Raw genomic sequence first — 20,761 nt, 5'->3', positions numbered from 1 at the left:
TTTCTTTGTACATGCAACATAATTATACACCATACAAGCCACAAAGAACTTATATAATTAATCATGGCATTCCAAAAAAATTATTTATCCAAAGAGGAGAGTCATGTGATCACAATAGAACAATACAGAGTTTCATTATCAATTAGCATACAATTAGAATACAGTTTGTTCAAGTGAAACACCACTGATAAATTTCATATCCTGATACACAAATAAGCAAAACAATACAGTGAGGGTCTCAGTATGGTTTGTTTTGTGTTTGCATGCATTTCGTCCCTACAGCATGTTTTTACATATCACCAACATTTAAGGCAAGGTGTGTACATATATAATATACATCAAATATATATACAATGGAAAAAAAATATCACAGAAAAAATGCCGGCTTAACAACAGGCAAAACAACAAATTAACAAGATCAATTTGACAATCTGATTGGTATACTCCTAGACCAAAGAGTGCCCTTGATGCATGACCTTTTTCAGCACACTCACAAACAGATTTTCAATAAATCACGATAAATTTGAAAATATTATGATAATGAAAACATGTTTTAATGCAAGAATAAACAAATATAAAAAGAATTTTAGAAGCATTCAAGCAGAATTCACATAAAATTTCAAAATCGGAGAAATGATCAGCATATATGAACTAGGAACACACACAAACACAAAATAGTAGACTAGGTCTAAAACCTCAGTGAGACTTCATTTAGTGAAAAAAAAAATGATTTCATATATATTAGTAAAAATCTTTTTACCCCAGTCATATTAACACAGAAAAGCAATTGATATAACTATATTATATGAAAACCTAATAAATATGATTACCTTAATAAAAAAACATATGAAGGTAAATAAGAATACTTTTATAATAAAACTATATAGTGCTTAAATGAACAGTATGATTTCGTGCATTTCCCTATTCCTTTTGCTACAAAAACCACTACCCATGGTGAAACCCATCTAAAGTGTTCCACAGCAAATGAAACAACTTACTGACCTTTCGAGAAAAGAAAACTAAATGAAAATGGAGAATGACAAGAGGTCATGACATGATCGAACTGCGTAGTCATGGTCATGACCAGGGACTTAGATTGGGACTTTCATGAGAGAAGACACAGAATAACCAAGCAAACGAACAGTATTTCATTTGAAATTATTCTAAACTTAGGAGGTTAAGGGTTAAAGATGGGGTGAAGAGAGGTTTTAAAAACTGGAAGAATACAAAATACTTGTATTGGCAATACAAGGGGCTTGATAGACACAATCCTTATAGTTTTGAACACATATAATCTTGTACGAGGGAGTGAAAAACATTTGCCTGGCCTTATCATTATTAATGCACAATAATTTCAAAAATGTTCACAAAATGCACACTGTTTGTATGTATTATGTAAGACAATTCATTGTGTTATGCATAGTAATTCATCAAGAACACCTGTTTCATATGTGACAAGATTACAGACAAGCAATGCCATGCCACTGATGAACTCTAATACAGCTGAATATTTAAGTACTATTTTGTTTCAATGAGTAAAATCAGAAAACGAAAAACAAGAAGAAAAAAAAATGAAAGAAGTTTATAATCTTTCTTTCAAACCACGTTTTTCAAAACTGCAAGTTCAGAACTAAGAATTTTCAAAATAAAAATAAATATTTTCACAAGCTTGCAGACTTTCAAAACATAAAGCACTTTGGGGCCATAAAAATTATGTTTTGGACAAAAAAAAAATATATTAAAAAAATCAAATGTCAAATTGTATTCAATAATTTAGCACTTGTGCATTAAGCAATACCCTGAAAATAATTTGAAACAAACATTGGACACACATATACTTGAAAAGGGATAGGGTTTTCAAACATATGAATGATAACTTTACACAAGACATCACAATATATAAATTGGAATCATGTTTTTTTTTTTTGGTGTAAATTAATTTGTTAACGGCTAAGACCACTGTTGCTATAAGTCAGCTGTCTGATGTCTTTTCATGTGAAGAGCAAGATGATCAGATCTCGAAAAACATCGTTCGCACACTTTGCATCGGAACGGTTTTGCTCCCGTGTGTTTGCGATAGTGTCTAGTAAGTTCATCAGATCTAGCAAAGCGCCATTCACACCCTTCCCATGAGCACTTGTACGGCTTCTCTCCTAGACAACAGACAAAACAAAACATCAATATACATGTACAAGCCAGATTAATGTAGATCAGATAAATTCCAGTCTGAAAAGATGACTCGCTACAGCTCCTGTAAAAGCAACTTTCATTTGCAGGAGATGTCTCATTAATCACAACTTTTCATTCATCTTAAGGATAATAGCTCTGAATAAGGAACTGATTATTACTCAATTGCTTTTGGCTTTCCTAAATCATTGAAAGACAAAGAAAATAAGTTTTAATTGGTTTGTTATTTTTCATTTCACAATATTGAGGTCAGTTTCCAAGTGAAGTCAATTTCCTTCCCTAAAAATGCATATTCTCTGGAAATGTCACTTAATAATTTTTTTTCTAAAAGAACATGGAGTTCTGAAAAAGTCCTAAATACCGTAAACGTACATATTAAATCTGTGCACTCAAAATTTAGCACAATCTTCCCCATCAACTAATATATGAATTAGCTCATTTGGAGCAAAGCTTGTACAAGTATATATTTAAATCATACATCAGCGATTACTTGAATTAGTGGACAAGAAGCAGTGCCAAAGGAGCTAAAATACGATTATTGCTAAATTAAGTACGTTTACAGTACTTTTAAATAATACATTTTTCTTGAATAAAAAAAAGGATTTCTCAACCTCTGACAGAAAAAAAGTTGCTTATCCATTGAAGTCATATATTAAGTTAGCATGGTAAGTTTACAATAAAATAATAACTGAAATGAGGATCAAATTTTAGGCAATGACAGATATAATTTTTACCTGTGTGTGTCCTTAGATGAGCTTTGAGATGAGAACTCTTTGTGTATACTTTTTTACAACCATTGTATGGGCACTTGTGATTTCTACGTCTCATGTCTGGACTGACATCCGTTCGGATTTTCTGTCCATTCAGAGGCACTGGGGGTCGCTGTTGGATGGGCTGGGCGGTGTAAGGACGCATGCGACCATTCTGTGAAGTGGACACATAAGAGTACGACTGCCTTTGCATGAGATCAGCAGAAGGCACACGGACTGCCACTGTTGTGGTACGCCCTGGCTGTGCTACAAGTCTTAATGCAAATGGGTCATTTGATTTGGGCATGATGGGTGATAATGGGGGATCGCTGTTGTTGCTATCCCATGAGACACCTGAGGACTGTGAATTAAAACTACTCAAACTAAGTGTATCACATGATGTCCTATCATTGAGGTCTAAGTACGCTAGCTGTTCTAGTCTATCATCTGCTTCAGTTTCAGTCTCATTTCCATCTTCCTCATCATCATCTTCATCATCCTCGTAAAACTCATCACAAGGTTCAGGAATGATGTCATCAGACTCCTCCTTGATATCTAGTTTGGCCTCTGGAGTCAATCTTCCGAAAGACTGTTGTCCATTTTCCCAACATCTGTCCATCTCGGCTGTCTCTGGGTTCAGCTTCTTGAATGATGTCAGTTTGGGTTCACTTTTCAGGTACCTTTCCATCTCCAGGCAGTTCTGCAAAGACAACATTACAAAATATGATTATTATTTTGTAAGCATCAAACACTGTCAGTTACTGTCATTAAAAATACCTTTTATTCATAAATTACTGTGTAAATGTTGTATATGAAATTAGGATACTTTTGTTACTTAAGAGACTGATTCCTGCAATCTGTATTAAATCATTATTAAACACACCATTCTCCTGCATCCCTTTATTGTAAAATATCTTTTTAACTTTAAAATTTTGTCATTATCTGATATCTTTACAGTAAGACATTGTATTGCCTCTGTTTAAAAGTTTGTCTGCTTAGGGAAGCCCACTGTATCAAGAATGCACTCTGTTGAGCCTTTATCTCAATATTTTGTCTATGAAAATCCATACATCAAACAGACATAAATCAAGTATTGGCATGTAAATGGAGAAAACAGGGCACTATGGTGGCCAGACCCACACTGTGACAACTGGAATGTTGTTCCTGTCCTTGAGGCACAGTTGAGCAATAGAATAATATTGGACAGCTAATCCTAGGTCATAATTAATTTACTCTGTCAGTGCAAATCCACAGAAATGTTCAGACCAAAGAAACTGAACAAACAATCAAATGATGGTGATTATAATGCATATCCCTTCTCTCTCTTCTTTTTAAAGTGACAATGAATGGTTAGAATGCTTAAAAAATAATAAAAAGGAACTAGTGCAGAATAAATACCAGTAAGGTATTTCTTTAATTATCTTCAAAACAATAACAAAACCAATCCTACCACACACTGTGTAATCTTTTAACACTTAAACTGGGCTAAGCACATTCCAGTAACTTGTTCAAGAAGGCATATAAGATCTTGTAGCAAGCTGCCAGCTGGCACTAGATGTACATATACCTTCAGCTTTGCTCGAGTAGACATTAGATATTTATAGTAAAACAGTTCATGGATGGAATTTGCTTTCTAGGGCAGAAAATTTATCATATGTATGACAGAGTGAAACTTTATTGTGTATGACAGTGAATTATACCTACCCCTGTTTTCAAAACATGTCTCCGAGCGTGTCATCCTAAACTAACAACCTACTTTTTGTCTTACTTCTATGTAAGGAATGTCATAAAAAATGGCAACATCAAATCAAGGCCTTTGATTGTGTTGTCAAATTACACGATTTCTGCCAGTTGCAAATGCAATGTGCAATAATGAGCAAGTCATTTCAGTTCAAAAGGCATTGTGACTCCATTATCAATGACAACATGAAAGAATTCTACCAGTTCTAAGGGACTTGTTTTCCTAATTATTAGTGTAGCTTGCAGAAAGATTAATCTTGAGTGCAAGACAAAGAGCTGCAGCAGCTGCGTACCTAATTATAATTAAAGGAAACATATTAGAAACTCCTAAAAAAAAAAACACTGCAGTTGTGCTGGAATGAATCTAGAATTCAAGTGGATTTGAATAAAAATGTATATAGATATATTTACAAAGCTACCTGTTTTCAAAACATATCTTAAAGTTAGCTGACAAAATTTCAGTTGTCTTACAGACCTTACCAATTTCCACATTACAAACTACCTTCCGCAGCACTAACTTTTCCCCATCTATCATCATAAAGATAATAAAAGAAAGGATTTATTATTGTTTGGTAATAAAGCTTAATACTTTTTAATTTCCTGTGGAAAGAGATAATTTAGCCCTGACATTTATCGAGAAATCAAACACTTTATATGCCTTGGCACTAATTGCTACTCAAAATAAAGTAAAAATGCTGTACAATGAAGCTGCCTTGAAAGAGATAAGAGATCAATATAGATTTGAATGTTTCGCCAGGTATTCCAGTAACTTAGGTAAGTTTCTCATAAACAAAATATCTCAAATTTTTTGCTCAGGTGAGTCAGGAATTCATGATGGAAGTTTCACACCAAATTGTTATGATTTACATTTTTTTAATTTGCAAAACCCATGTTTACAAAATCAGCCAAGCACTGCATTAGCAACATGAAAAGGTTTATTACAATACGGATACCAATCCCTCAATTCATAGTTGTAATGGATGTGTATTCATTAGATCTGTTATAGACATTAAACTTGTTGAATCTTCCATAGTCCATACCCAAAATGTATTATCACCTACAAAACACTATGCCCATTACCCTAGTCATCTCAGTGTCTATAAAGTCTTTCAAATGTTCGGTCAATGTTTATCTTATTTCTTGGAGACTATTTTATGACTATATGAACATGCTCTCTGAGCATGATTCGTCCCTTCTTCCCTGCGATACAACTTTGCTACAATAACTGTTGATCGCCTTTTCTGCTGATATTAACCAATTTATTGTTACTCTTTCAAAACATTTTGGATCAGCTCCGCTGGATCTGAAATAATCCTCATTATGCCATTTCTTACTTTCAAAGAATGGTGACATTTTTAATCAACAATGTAACAACACAGTTGATCATTCAGTATCATCTTTTCATTCCATTAGATTATTAAAACATACATAACAATTGTCTTTGGCCTCTAGCGTATGTCAAACGACAAAAGAGCAGCCTCATCATAAGTCCTTGTTGATCTATATCTTGTACTGTAATGAGCTGGTCACCGAAGATTGTGAACTTGACCTAGATTCACCTGTGAAAGCCACCCATACAGATGTTTGAAAATAACTTCTCTTTACCTTATCCAGAAAGAATAAAAGTGATAAAATTGTGGCAGGTGATTCCTTGCGGTGATAAACATGCAACTTTGTCAAAATATTTTTGATAATTATTAAATTTAACAAAGAAAACATTGTTTAAATTGACATATGTACTGATTCCAAATTCTGATTCCCAATATAAAAGGCCCTTTCGCCTCGTCAATCACGGTGTGAGAAATTTAAAGCTCTTATGAATGAAAGAATTTTCATATTAAATACCTTTTGATAATCTTATGTGAAGTAAGCCGTGCTACAAGTTGATTTGAAAAATATGCGATAAAAAGCAATTTACCTATTCATGTATATCTCTGTAAATACATTTGACACTGCTCAGGTAGAACGTTTATGCATACCTGCTTATCTGCATTTCTTCATGGGCAAATAAATAAAAAAAAATTTCCTTCTTTTTTTTTTTAAATTGCTAAACTTATAAATGTATGAATTTTAAAGTAATTCATAGAAAAAATATACTCAAAACAATTTTTTTTTTACTTTAATTGTAATAAAAATGCAATATACAAGACAACAATCTGTTAAACTGCTGTGTTTATCAATAACAATTTGATAAACTTATCTCAGAATCTAGCAGTTGCTGTGAATTACCAGTGAAAATATTTCAAAATTAAGCTTTATCACCATTATGTAAATATAAATTTTCATCTTTTAATCATACATTTTCAATCTGCCTCCTGCACAGTGCCCCTCACCCACACAGTTTTGTTACGCAATGTTCAAAACTTAGTCATTATGACACATCTACTCACTTTTTTAACTACTGTGTAATACTTTAATGAAATTAAGTTCTTAGTAAGTGCATAGTGCACATTCAAAACAAAATCCCCCCAATGCTCTCTCTTTCATATATTGCATACACCAATCATATTAATTTGACCCTACTGTTTTATTTCTATAAATATAACCATAAAATTGACCTGATCACAAATTTTGACCCATTAACTTAAAATACTTTTCTTATGCAATATGTTTGTGTAAGTGAACATATAAATTCTGCAGTCAGGAGGTAGGCTCCAAAATCTCAACACACATCAAATTTCTTGCAAATTGGCCAGTTCTCTCTTTTTTATCTCAAGGTCAGCCCTCTTCCATCACATTCCTAGATGCTATGATCATGCAGGCGGGAAATAACATTCTGACCTGAAGTTACTGTTGGATATTTTAAGATTGGTATCAGTAAAAGCCAGGGCAGAAGAAGAAAAATACCATTGTGTTTCACATTATTTGAAATATAAACAGCTATCCCTAGATGATTAAATCCCTTTTATTTTCACTATTTCCATTACTTTATCTACTTTAAGGTCTTTGGGCTATCTAAAGGAATGTGTCCCATTGTTCGGCCTTTCATTGATAGTTTGATACCTTTTACAGTCCACAAATGAATGGGTCAGAATGCTCTATTAGCCATTTCATCTTTAATGGATTCCCTGCCCAATTTCAACAGCTTGGACTACTTACCCAGCTGTGATTGGTGGAAGATAGGATTGATTAGAAATCTGTCAGGTGAAATTTCCTGCTCATGTCAAATCATTTGGCCAGTTAACTCAATTTTTAAAAATTAAGTACATGGTATATTCAGTTTTATTCCCTAGTATTCCTTCACATAAAATTCAATCTACAGGATTTAAGATGAATTTTTTTAGTACCCTTGATCATCAAATATTTCAACATATTCAATGACTTATAACAATTTTTAACCCAACAAGTGAAAGTGAAACTTGGTCCTTGTTCCCTGAATGCATTTGAGAACAAGTAAAATTTAATGCAAGTATTGCATGGCATATATACATGTACATGCATCTCCTCAGAACAGGTGGTCTCCCATTTTGAGGATTCATCTCATTTGACCCCTATTTGGTATTCTGCACCTTTCTTGGATACAAGGTGTGAACAAACACAGAGACATAAATCATGTCCAAGTGAACCACTCCGATAGCTGACTGACATTGGCATGTGCATTCAATTCCTTTATGCATAAACTATTTACCAACCAGAATTAAACCTACTGTCTGCGTAAAATCCATCCAAAAAAAAAAAAAACCTCAATTGAAAGGATCTTTTGTATTCACCTTCTCTCTGGTCATAACTTAATAAATTGTACCCCCAGAGCTCTCTAAACTTTAAAGAGATTGCAAACTGAAGCAGAGGAATTCAAAACATGATAATACTAGAGAATTTTTCCATAAAAGCAGTACCTCTTCTCCTTTTTAATTCATGATCAGAAAAGGTAATTCTCTGTCTAGAAATAGAAAGTGTTACAAAATTACTTTCCTGTGTACTTTAAATTAAATTGTTAATGTTATGAGTACAGTAAACTATAGTTATTTCATACAAGATATTAATTAACACCTCACCGAGTTCATAATATAATATACCAGTAATTTGTATACAGAGTCTCAATAACAGAGGTCATTTTTGCTGAGTAGAATATTCTATAACCTTGATTAATTAAGACTCCCTGTCAGTGGTCATCCTTTGGAAAGAGACAGATGTATCATATTTCTAGACTAATGAACGTGTTTTGTTTGAACCTTATTGGTAAATGCATTCCATGGCATTCACAATCCACCAGTAGGACACTATAGCTGAAGAGTTTCCAATGTCATCGTCAATTATGTTGGATCTAGTGTCCACAGTCTTGTCAACAGACTATTATCTTTCCAGCACAAATCTTATCTCCTGCCGATTACTTACATGGCGCTCAATGGGTAGACCCCACTCCTTGTTCAAGCTTGGAACAAAGACCCACAAACCGAGAACTGATCAAATTTCACAGCAAAACTAAAAAACATTTAAAACATTGTGCCAAAATGCAAAACATATCAAGTTAGTTATTCTTATCAAAAACTGTAGAAAAAAAAAGTGTAATGAGGTTTATATATATACATGAAAAATAATGTAACAATGTAGTAAGTTTACAAATGACTCCATGGATATAAAAGGTCAGCCACAGTTGGCAAAATTTGTCCTCAGCTGACCCTTAACATACTGATATGCAAGCATTATAGCCACTCTCAATGAAAAAAATAATTCCTCTTAACATTTTTTTTTACAAGCTTCTTTTTGCTTCATACCAATTAATGATTTAACATACTAGTAGATAAAAAGTGTAAGGCTTTAGATACAAACTTCAGTATAATCATAAAATGTATTAAAAAAAAACTCCAGACACATTGGTACTACAGACTTGTATAACAATATCATATGTATATTCCAATGGTTCTGCTGGCCTTCTTTCTGAAAATGCCTATATATAAATAATTTTTTTTTTTCCCAAAAGCTCAAAACCAATTTGCTGCATGGTGATTGCATTAATGCATTCTTATGAGGACAATGCTAATTACATGGGTTTATATTACTTTTATGTCAATATGACTGAAGACAATTAATGGATTCAAGGAATCTGTCTGCAAAGCAACAGAAAGAACAGACCACGTTGCCAAATCTATGTCCTTACTGATTGTACAAAGTGGAGGGTAGCTAGCACTTGTCTTCATCCTACCTCGAAATTTAATTTGCATGTAAATAATTTTATTTACTCAAGTCCATAAAGCTGACATAAAACAGATTAGACAGTGACATATAAATCAATCACAATTCAATCTACCCCAGCAATAAAAGCACAGTGGACCCCTACTTAGTATCAGGCACTCCAGAAAATTCCCAAGGCTGACCTATCAAGGAAAATTGTACTGCCATTTGCCAATACACAAAATCTCAACCCTCTCCCCCACTGTACAGCTGCAACACTCCAAGACATAATTAACATGGTTAAGATACCTAAAATTCTTGCTTGTCTTACATTATCCTTCATCTAACATCTATGACCTAGATTGCAGGAAAAGCACACCTACAATATCACCATGAGTTAACCATCCTGTATTAATATTCAGTGTTATTAATGGGGAAAAACTTGAGTTTAGACTATAATAATTTGGCAGTCTCAAGCCTTGCTTTTTCATAGTGACTTCAATCTTCAACCGCTTGAGAAGGGAAGGGGGTCAACACTTAACGGCTTTGTATCTTTTATTGCATATTGAACAAGGATGTGTAACAGTACACAACAGGATGTCATTCATACTACTAGACTGATTAGTTGTAATAATGCCCTATTGACCAATGACACATAGATTATCCTTTGGTTAATTCCTTGTAGATATCCTCCTAAGGCTTCCCTCTTTAGATTTCACTTCTACCTCCAGGTCCTGATTGAGGGAACCACTTCCCGGTAGGACCCTGCCTCTTATGCAGAGTTTGTAGGATATTCCTCCTGCTCCCGAGAGACTTAAGTTAAAAATGCAGTTCCCCTATAGATAGCTTCCATTGATTTACATCATGCTACAGATTACAGAAAAAAGCATGTAGTAATATGCAACAATGTAATGCCTTGGGGATTTTCTCAATGCATCTGGCAGACTTCAAGCAATATATAAACATCATAACTCCTTCATCACTTTACTTTTTAGAAACTTTAAGCAAAGAATAAAACAGCACTATCATCTGCTTACCCCATCCTTTCCAAAGTAGCAAAATAATGTGACTTTGAATGTCCAAAGTTCTGCAACCCATAAATGCATATAATTCTAATTTTAATCTCAACAGTTGATAAAAACTTAATCAAACTTTCTTAGGATGTCAGATATAGTAGCAAGCTTACATGCACATTTTTTTTTAACTTTACAGATAAGCTCTATTTGGAGATCAGGTTATACTCATGCAAGTTAATGTACATATTATGTTTATTTAAATAAGATATAGAATGTTCTGATACATAAACCCTCTTTTTTTGACATTAAATGCTTATTTAAACTAAATAAATATTATCTTAAAAGATAATTTATCCGGCTGTTTTGAAGAGCTTTAAAAGGGACAAGATCGTATCAATTTGACATCTTTGCCTGGTGATCATTCAGGTAAGGAGACCTCCACTGAAAGTGAATGAGACATTTCAAAGTCGTTGGTCACCTGTGGAAAACCTATCACACCAAACAAGTCTACCTCCATAAAACATCTGAAATGCTACCTAGCTGTTAAAACCAGTGTCATTTAGAAGTGCCAGACAATTTTGGTAAAACTCCTGGATTTTTCAGGTGGAGTGAAAGACAGAGTGCAGCCAGACATTTATTTAAAAAAAATGTGTTTATTTCATATGTTAATGCACTTCACATTTGCAATGCTAATTAATATTATATGAAATCAATCATAAATGTCAGTACTTTTTTGGATGCCATTCCATTGAATCATCTTTGTACTTTAATTAACACTGGTTGTTAATTAGCAGAAGTTATTCCAAATCTTATTCTAACCTCCATTCTAGGACAAATTCATGTAGCCTTCTCCTTTATACTTGCAAGGCTGCATGTTAATTTTGGTCATATTTCAATCTTCTTTGCAGGCTATAAATTTTCTCAGCCCTTTTTTTAACAGGCTTGAGGTTTAGTCATTCACCTACTTGATAAACATATTTACAATCTGGGCCTACAAAAAAAATTACATAACTATTGGCCCCCACTGATAATGAAGTGATTATCCATCAAATATTCGACTCCACCCCAATCTTGAAGAAATTATTGACCACTCTAAGAGGGTCATTATAAATATTAACGGACCCTTCCTTACGGCACAAGTGTAAAAAACAACTTCAATACACCATTATAGTACAGTGAACCATAAAAGAATTAGACTATAAATGAAAAGGATTTTCTGGAAGTTTCTTTTTAAATTTCTTTCACCATTTAAACAATGTAGAACCCACTCCCTACTTATTCTAATAATCCTCCTTAAAACCCGATGATAGAACATCTATAGCAAATGAGCAATACAACCTTCTTGTAAACAGTATAATTTTTAGCAAATTGTGAAAAAAACAAAAACTTCAAATAATTTGGTTTAGCATGTACAATGTACATACAATCTTTGCCAAAAAAATAATTGTATATGTTACTGCCAATATGCATTGATGAGTCAAAGTTTATAAAACTTTCACATGCAATTCCAGTCAGTCAACTCACAGCACGGAACGAAAGATAGCAACCTGGAGCCTTCATGTTTGTTTTTCAAACAGAACTTACAAGCTTGCCAGCATCTCATGTCCTTAATGTATAAAAAGTAAAAATTTGGAATTTTATATCATGTCCATCTTGATTAATGGAGTTAGATGACAAACTCAAGGGCCTACTCAAATGTAGTCTGTGTTCATTATTGTTTAGGAACTTCCTCCTTTAGCTAAGCATTTGATAGGAACATGCTACATTAGGTATATTTCTTCCTTGATAAAAAAATTTAATGCCTACACTTACATGTCTACGATTTACCTTGAACTTATTATTGAATGACAGTATAACAGTCAACAACTACATATTCCAATGTCTGCCTGCCAGTTGTCATGTTTCATCTTAAAATGGAAAATCATTACTTAAAAAACTACATCGGTAAAAGCTCAAGACATCTATAAAAGACTCCGAAAAAAATTGTTCATCTCAAAAAGCCCATCATTATGAAATTGTTTATGTACCAGTATACATAGCAAACTATCTTTCATGGTGTGTCCTCCAAGGAAATCCAGAAAATCATAATTAAAGTATTAACTTAATGGGATTTTGACCTTCATCTGACTTTGATGTGCTGTAAGAAAGTTCTGTTTGTCTACATACAGTCTCTCTAGACAAACTTGATCACCAATGTAGAACATTTCAAATATCCATCTTTTCAATTTTTCTTTCAATGTAAGATTGGCAGGTATAGTACAGTACAGATACCTGACTACCATGTATTGTATAACTCTATATGCGCGACTTGACACTTTTGCTGAGTTCTGATGAAAAGGCACAGTCCCACTTGTAGGCCATCAAAAAAATTCTAATAAACTGACCCAGACTTGAAATATCTTATTCCATCAAAGAAGGTCCCCCTTCAACCCCCTTGCACTCAATGGCAATGCTTTTAACCCCAAACAGAAAAACGACAAGGAAATTGATTTATTTTTACCTTTGATTATCAATTTCACTTTCCTCATTCGACTAAAAAAATAAGAGAAACAAAGGTTGATCTCGAAGTTAAGTGACCTAGCTATATTTTTCTAAGTTCATCTTCCCATGCCAGAGTTTCAATGATTAAGTGACCACAAATCAAAGCTCGAAATTTGAGAAACAGAGAAAATATAATAACCATGAAACAAGACACCACATGTGAATTACTGCCATATAAGCTGAACTGTTGCCATAAATCAATGGAGAAAAACCCTAGTTGTCTCTGCAAAAAGCGCAGTCTCTATCCTTAGTATCTGCTAAGTATCTGGAATAAAAAAAAAATTAGACAAAAAATTCCACTGAGCTTTGACTGCATGCACTCTTATCGAGACGGAAACTGATTGACATGATAAAATCTGTTTAGATATGTGTATCTTTTCCTCGTTTTTTGATGACTGTCATCTTTGTACTTATAAATTTGAAGAAAAAAAAACATCTGTAGAACAATGCAATGTTTTTTTGCTGTTGCAAGATTTAGCAAATTTTCTCATACGGATGCTTGATCTATGCCACAGATAAAGTTTTTGTATAGATTCTGCGTACATAGTAAAAGGCAGCCTGCCTATTCACGCAACTATTTCAAGTATCTAGGCCACTCACCATGGTGTGTTATACAAACTATAGACTGCGAACATTATATCATGTTCATTCCCTGTGTCTAAAGAATTTTTTAAAGACACTGCCAACTCTCAAATGTTGATAATAAGGCTTTCAATGGCCTATGCATATAAGAAAGACTTGTTAAAGATATTGTGTACCAGTACATTTAAAAATTTTGACCTCTCTCATTCATGCACCAAATTCCCAGGCACCGAACAGCTAAACTGAAAATTCTGACTGGGAAAAAATTCACAAAAGTGTTTCTGAATTATCATGGTAATTTTCATAATCAATGTCCTTAGAATTTTGAAGAGAGTCCCGATATGTGACCAAAATTCTTGCTGGGAATTTATCTCAATCATTATTTATCGATAACATTGAAGACTGCATATTGGATTTTTTTTCTCAAAATATTCAAATTTTAAAGAAACAGAAGAGCAGATCATTTGGCATTGCCACATGGCACTCTGTATATTTTTATTTTTTTAAACTATTAGCAATAAATCATAAAAGAACTCTATAATTCAGAATATACATACAAAGTGTATTGATTCTTTCCATATTTCATTGCTGACTCAGGAAGAGTATAGAAGGCTGGAATATTATTACCATAGTAACCCAGAAACAAGTGCAACTATGTCATTAACAAAATAAAAATATATTCTGGAGCACTGATAGACCAAATGCTTATGCAGAGCAACTATAAACAATGCATTTTTGTGATACTAACCATCAGTATAATGTAGAGCATATTCATTTCCGTTACTCATTTTTAGTTCATTACTGATTTGCCAAAGAAACCTTCTCGCGTCTCTCTAATATTTTAATCTAAAATATATCTTTTCTTATCTTAATCTACACACAGTTTTATATCTGATTGTGAAAAAACTTAATAGCATTAGGTACATGAATGTGTATTTGCGCTGTTTGCACAAATAGGTTATTATATATATATATCAAAGCTACAGTAAAATTTCCCCGTTCCTTACAAGCACATCTGTGGAAAAAGATAGATCTAACGTTACAGCAATGCGGCCATCTGCCTGTTATATGTTACCTCACTGCAATACACATTGTTTGTTACATATTTTTCTCAGTGTGAAAGCTTACTCAGCAACCTTCAGTTTAAAGGATATGTTTTGTACTGTGTATCTTTTAAGTGCACTTTGTTTGTCTAAAATACAAACAGTATTTGTTCTCCTTGCAATACAACGCAGTATCACTACTCACTACCTGATGTACAAGCATCTGTAAATAAATTTACACACAATTTTTGAAGGTGACTGTCATTTTCACTAACTGAAAAGATGTCTTCTGAACAGAATTTTGTGAATCAATAATTGCAACTACAGTTGAACATCAAAATCTCAAACACTGATATCTCGAATACCATGGATATGTGATCATATGTCGAGATAATTCTTAAGTCCCAACCACTTACTATTTAATTAATTTACCATTGACGTCTTGAATCCTCAAATATCTAGCTTTTTCTTGGTCCCATCGAGTTTGAGATGACGAGGTTTGACTGTATAGTTTACTTTATGCAGGAAGGAGCCCATGAAGTTATATTTTTTTTACTTCTTGCACATTGGAGACCCTCAATTCACCACTTAAATAAATGCCAATGTCATATATTAAAGAATATAAACTTTCCGCGTCTCTCTGTACTTCCTTCAACAAAATTCATGAATTGTTGTCACACAGACACATAAAGAGGAACCCCCTGAACTTGTGTCTATCCTCCCTTGACCTGGGAGTAATGATATAAACGTGATGCAAACATTTACTTTTGTGACAAATAAACGCTTTACCATGTGTTACTGAGAAACTGATCAATTCATAAAATATATATATACATATATGCATGTGTATATTAATAATACCATATTGTTCCCTAGACAAAGTAAACAGAGGCAAAAGTCGGAATGTGGCCACAGGGCAAACATATAAAATAGTCGTACAAATCGCACTCAGCTCTAGCAATCAGACCTATAATCAAGAGAGACACAATGAAGCTGTTAACAACAATGTTCAATCCCGTTAACATGATTGGGGGCTAAGATATTGTTTGTGATGTTAACTGTGAAAATGATAATTAGATATATATTCCATAGTTCAACAGGAAATATTGATAATATCAATGATCCAATTTTAAAACTATTATCCGGCGGAATACTGAACTGCATTTTTTAAAAAACCAATCCTTTATCACATTTTAAATATTTATGATGACTGATTTGGATCACTGAATTACCAGAATGTTTTTTGAAATTTGTTTAAATTCACTTTATGCAAATATTAATATATGACTGAAATGTAGTCTTGTTTGAATCTCATTTTTCCTCCAAACATACGTTTTGTTGACTTTTTACTTCAATACATTGGCAATAAACCAATCGTAATTTGTCAATTTTTTCCTATTTCCCCCAGAACAGCTATAGTGTATGACGATGTACCACTTGAAGTGTTTGACAGTATTGTAACTGACATTCCCTCAACACGTGAGAAATTACATGTAGACTATTTTCATAAGAGACATTCAATTTTGACAGCTGATAATTGACATCTCTCCTGTATGAATGGGAAACATTTTGCTGTAGTACTATAATCAAACACAAAATGACTCATAATCAGTGTGTAACTTTCCCATCTGCACCGATATCATCAGATGATGTTCACAGCTGCAGGCAGACTATCAGAAATGACCTCAACTTATTCCCAGAAAAGCTATGTCATACCATATGACAGTGCTCCAATGATCAATGGTATGGTATGAAAATATGAATTTATGCACATGGGTTAGAAAACTACCGTCAGATGCAATATTTCCCCCCAAATATTGGTTCGCCAGATGTATCCTGTTTGTAGAGTACCGTCTGTGTATGCTAAAATTGTGAATCCTTCTCGAATGCTAATCAAGCTTTGTATCTAGGTCAATTAAAGATCGATGAATGGTCATGCAAAGTGATCAATTACTCTCTATATTTACAAAATTCAAGACGTCAGGTCACATCTGCCACAGAACAGTCTTTTTGCATACAATGAGTTTATAGTAACTGTAGCCAAGAATGAGTTTGCTATATCTGATGATTCATACATGTTTAAGTGGAGCGCATTAAAGTCAGCAGAACATCCTGTGTTTCCGCATTTCATAACCAAACTTGTTTGATATAATTATTAACTTAAAAATTCATTTAAAACAAATAGAGTGGCATCGATGGGCCTATTATAAGTTTTAAGAGTTATTGACGATTGAATTTCCTCTGTTCACATCGGTTTCACGTCCGATTACAAATGTCAAACTATGGCGCTGAGGTTCACGAGGGGTTACGCGTCATTCGCATAAGTTTGCAAATATTTCAATACGCAAGAAATTCAGCTTACACAATAAATAAAATAAACATTGAAATTGGCATACAAGTAAATGTATATAACATACCTGTTGCCATCTATCCTCAAGAGATGGCTGTGCAGAAAAATAGCCCGTGTCGTGAACGACTTGTAATTCACGGAAAATATTCCCGCTTGGTAGCACGTCCATCGTGGACTGAATGGGAATTTATTTCGGTTGATGTCTGCAATCGAAGATTCTTCTCACACCTGGTCAAAACATGCATGCGAGTCAAAACATCAGTATATGTAGATGTGACTAGTTAAACATGTGTGAATCATGTTTTGGCCCCTTTAAATCTCGTTTACATCAGACAAGATCTCGTGCACGCTTGAATGTGTTCGTTGTAAAGATGGAATTTTTCATTATCCAATCATATTTGAGTTTACATTTTGAAGGAATGCCCGATTAAAATATTATCCAATGAAAATTGTCATGGTCGTAGTAAACTAAAAAGCTATTGGATAGAGATATTCCATTTAAGGAAAATATTTGTATGCAAATCTAGGCTATATTTGGATCCTATAAGAAGCACACAGTCGTCTGCTATGGTGTCATTTTGTGTATTGACAGTGTTGAGTCAGAAGCTAGCAGGAGATATAATTATAAAAAACAAAGGTATTTCGACATCTTCCTTGTTATTTCTACCCGAGAATGAATAATAAACTGACTCACAATATCACATGCCTTTTATTGACAAAACATAACTATTTTTTACAAGATATTTTTAAATAAATCTTAAGCCAAATGTCACGTTCTGTATATATGTATGAGTGTATGTTTGATTCTTTAAAGTTATTCAAACATGTTTACACACAAAGACGTACTTAACATTTATTCGTTTTTATTTAACATTTATTAACATATTTTTGTCACATTCTTTTCCCGTTAACATATTCCTAAAATAGTTAAAAATCTATATATATAATACATATAAAAATCTATATATAAAATCGTAAATCATTATCAAATACACTCAGGAAATGAAAACACAAAACATAACAAATGTAAGAAAATCCTTCAAACGTACTGTGATTCAAATGAATATGCAACAACAACAACAACAAAAAATAAATAAAATAAAATAAAGATAAATAAATAAAAATAAGATAAAAATTAAAAAAAAAACAAAACAAAACAAAACAAAAACTTTCGTCAAATACCAGGAAATGAAAGTTTTTCGAAATGGCGTGTCTGTGTGTTTATGTATGTGTCGGAGGTTGGGGGGGGGGGGGGGGGGATTCTGTAATCAAACAGAGCCAGAGCCATTTGTCAAACAAATTTCATCATTATAGAAGATATCAAATTTCTTATGTCTGAGAATTATTTTTGTCTTTAACTCAATATGAACATCATTTAATCAATATTTTTAAGCATATCCTTGCCAATAAAATTTTCAAATAATAAATAAATATAAAATTATGATATAACTATATATATTTATGGGCCAAAAAGACCCTATTAAAATAGAGAGAGAGAGAATATAAAATATATAATTGAGAGAGGAGAGAGGCCCTTTTTTTGGAATGAATTTAAAATTTTGGTGATTTTTGTCAATATTCTATCTCACCGATGAATATTGAGGGCACAGTGAGATACTGATATCTTGTATGGTTTGAATCCCCAAAATGAATTCAAACATTAGCATGATGCTGGGCATAGATACATATGTATAATGAAACCTTGCAAGGCAATAACATTGTAACCCTTGATTGAAAATTTTAAATTTCTTTCGTCATTCTGGGGCCTGATTTAATCCCTGTTTAACATTATCGTCTAAAACAATAATTGGTCGATTTTTTACGCCACCAAATATGGTAGTATATAAGAGTATTTTTTTGTCGACAGGAATATTTCAGACCAGTAAAGCTATCAAAAACAGTTGTGTAAAATGTTTTGTTCTATGCTAAGAACACACAGTGTTGATATGGCACCTTAAAAATACGAAGATAAAACACTTGAACTGTTGTGCACAAAATACATTTTTTTTATTGCATGGAATTGTACCTCTTTAGTCGTCAGAAGCCAATTTATTCAGACTTGTGAGCTACAAATATGCTGCTAGTTTGATAAAAGTTGAAACTTTTGGAAAGTTTTCTAATGGATAGCCATGGACTGGGCACTGGAGTTCCGCACTGAACTAAACTATATCAAATATTGACCAGAAGATTCTTTGGTCTCGCTTCTCACCGATTCTCATCCAGTCTCATTCAAAATCAAATTTTTCATCCACACAAAAATTTGACATGTTAAAGAAGCCTTTTCATATTGGGGTTCTAGGGACTTTATCCTCTGACATTGGTTTAAACAGACTTGAATATGCATTAAACAACATTTTTATGTAGTGGTTTGGACTTTATGGATCGTGGATATCGGCCTGGATAGCTCTGTGGTTAATAATGCAGGGGTTCCGGGTTTGATTCCCTTTTCCAGCCGTTATAAATAAAACTTTTACTTTCCTGTTACATTTGATGCCATGTTTCAAGGATTTGAGACTGCAGTGTTTGGGTTGTATGGACTAGGGGGTATCGGGCTGGGTGGCTCAGTGATTGTTGGGTGGCTCAGTGATTTGAACAGCTGACTAGTGATGCAGGGGTTCCTGGTTCGATTCCCGGTCCAACCATACATTTTCTCCTGTCCTACATAATTTGGTGCCGTTGACCACCCCTGGACTTGCAAGTGAAAGTCCTGCCAGAGGCAAATAAGAACTTAGGTTGTGTCTTCGAGGGTGAAGACGATTTAAAGAGGGGGATGTAATAGTTTGGGCCTTGGATATCGACCTGGACAGCTTAGTTGGTACAGCGTATTACTAGTGATGCAGGGATTCCGGGTTCGATTCCCAAGCCTATATAAATTGTCTCCCCTCCCACCACATCTGGTATCAATGACCAACCCTGGACTTGCAGGTAAAATAAAAGGGGGGGGGGAGGCGCTAAAGAATCTGGGCTGTCTCTTTGAGGGCGTAGACAATTTAAGGAGAGAGAAATATATGGTTTGGGGCTATATGGTCTGTAGAATAATGACCTAGATAGCTCAGTGGTTTAGAGCACCTATCAAGTAATGCAGCCGGGGTCCCGGGTTCCATTCCCGGTCCAGCCATAACTTTTCTCCTTTCCTGTTACATTTGTTGCCGTTGACTATCCTTGGACTTGCAGGTGAAATTCTTGCCGGGCCCGAGGGGCTAAAGAATCTGGGTTGTGTCTTTAAGGACGAAGACAATTTAAGGAGGGGGGTTGTAATGGTTTGGGCCCGTGGATATCTGTCTGGATAGCTCTGTGGTTAGAGAACCTCACTAGTAATGCAGGGGTCCCGGGTTCGATACCAAGTTCAATACACGTTATCCTAGAACTGATCTGTTTTCTCTTGCCTCTTAGCATAAACGAATGAAGTAGGGTGGTTGATTGGACTAAATGATATAAAAA

At 33.9% G+C, this 20,761-nt stretch overlaps 1 protein-coding gene across 1 annotated transcript; it reads right to left on the bottom strand.

The window, feature by feature from the left end:
- Positions 1 to 286: 286 nt before the first annotated feature.
- Positions 287 to 17,676, bottom strand: LOC133192018 (Krueppel-like factor 6). The gene is made up of 3 exons (XM_061327850.1): positions 17,388 to 17,676; positions 2,922 to 3,636; positions 287 to 2,153 (listed from the first exon to the last, which is right to left on the bottom strand). The coding sequence occupies exons 1-3, from the start codon at positions 17,487 to 17,489 to the stop codon at positions 1,966 to 1,968; spliced, it is 1,005 nt and encodes a 334-aa protein (XP_061183834.1). The 5' UTR covers positions 17,490 to 17,676; the 3' UTR covers positions 287 to 1,965.
- Between the last annotated feature and the right edge of the window lie 3,085 nt (positions 17,677 to 20,761).

This window comes from Saccostrea echinata, unplaced genomic scaffold (assembly GCF_033153115.1).
Source record: "Saccostrea echinata isolate AGI-Se365-2 ecotype Australia unplaced genomic scaffold, CSIRO_AGI_Sech_v1 ptg000025l, whole genome shotgun sequence".
Taxonomy (NCBI): Eukaryota; Metazoa; Mollusca; class Bivalvia; order Ostreida; family Ostreidae; genus Saccostrea; species Saccostrea echinata.
This window is presented reverse-complemented; position numbering and strand designations above follow the sequence as displayed.

Coding starts and splice junctions, on each gene's coding strand:
- LOC133192018 (XM_061327850.1), bottom strand. CDS start 17,489: ATGGACGTGCTACCAAGCGGGAATATTTTCCGTGAATTACAAGTCGTT. Junction 3,637..17,387: donor TTGAGGATAGATGGCAACAG/GTATGTTATATA, acceptor TTGTCTTTGCAG/AACTGCCTGGAGATGGAAAG. Junction 2,154..2,921: donor TCATCTAAGGACACACACAG/GTAAAAATTATA, acceptor TCTGTTGTCTAG/GAGAGAAGCCGTACAAGTGC.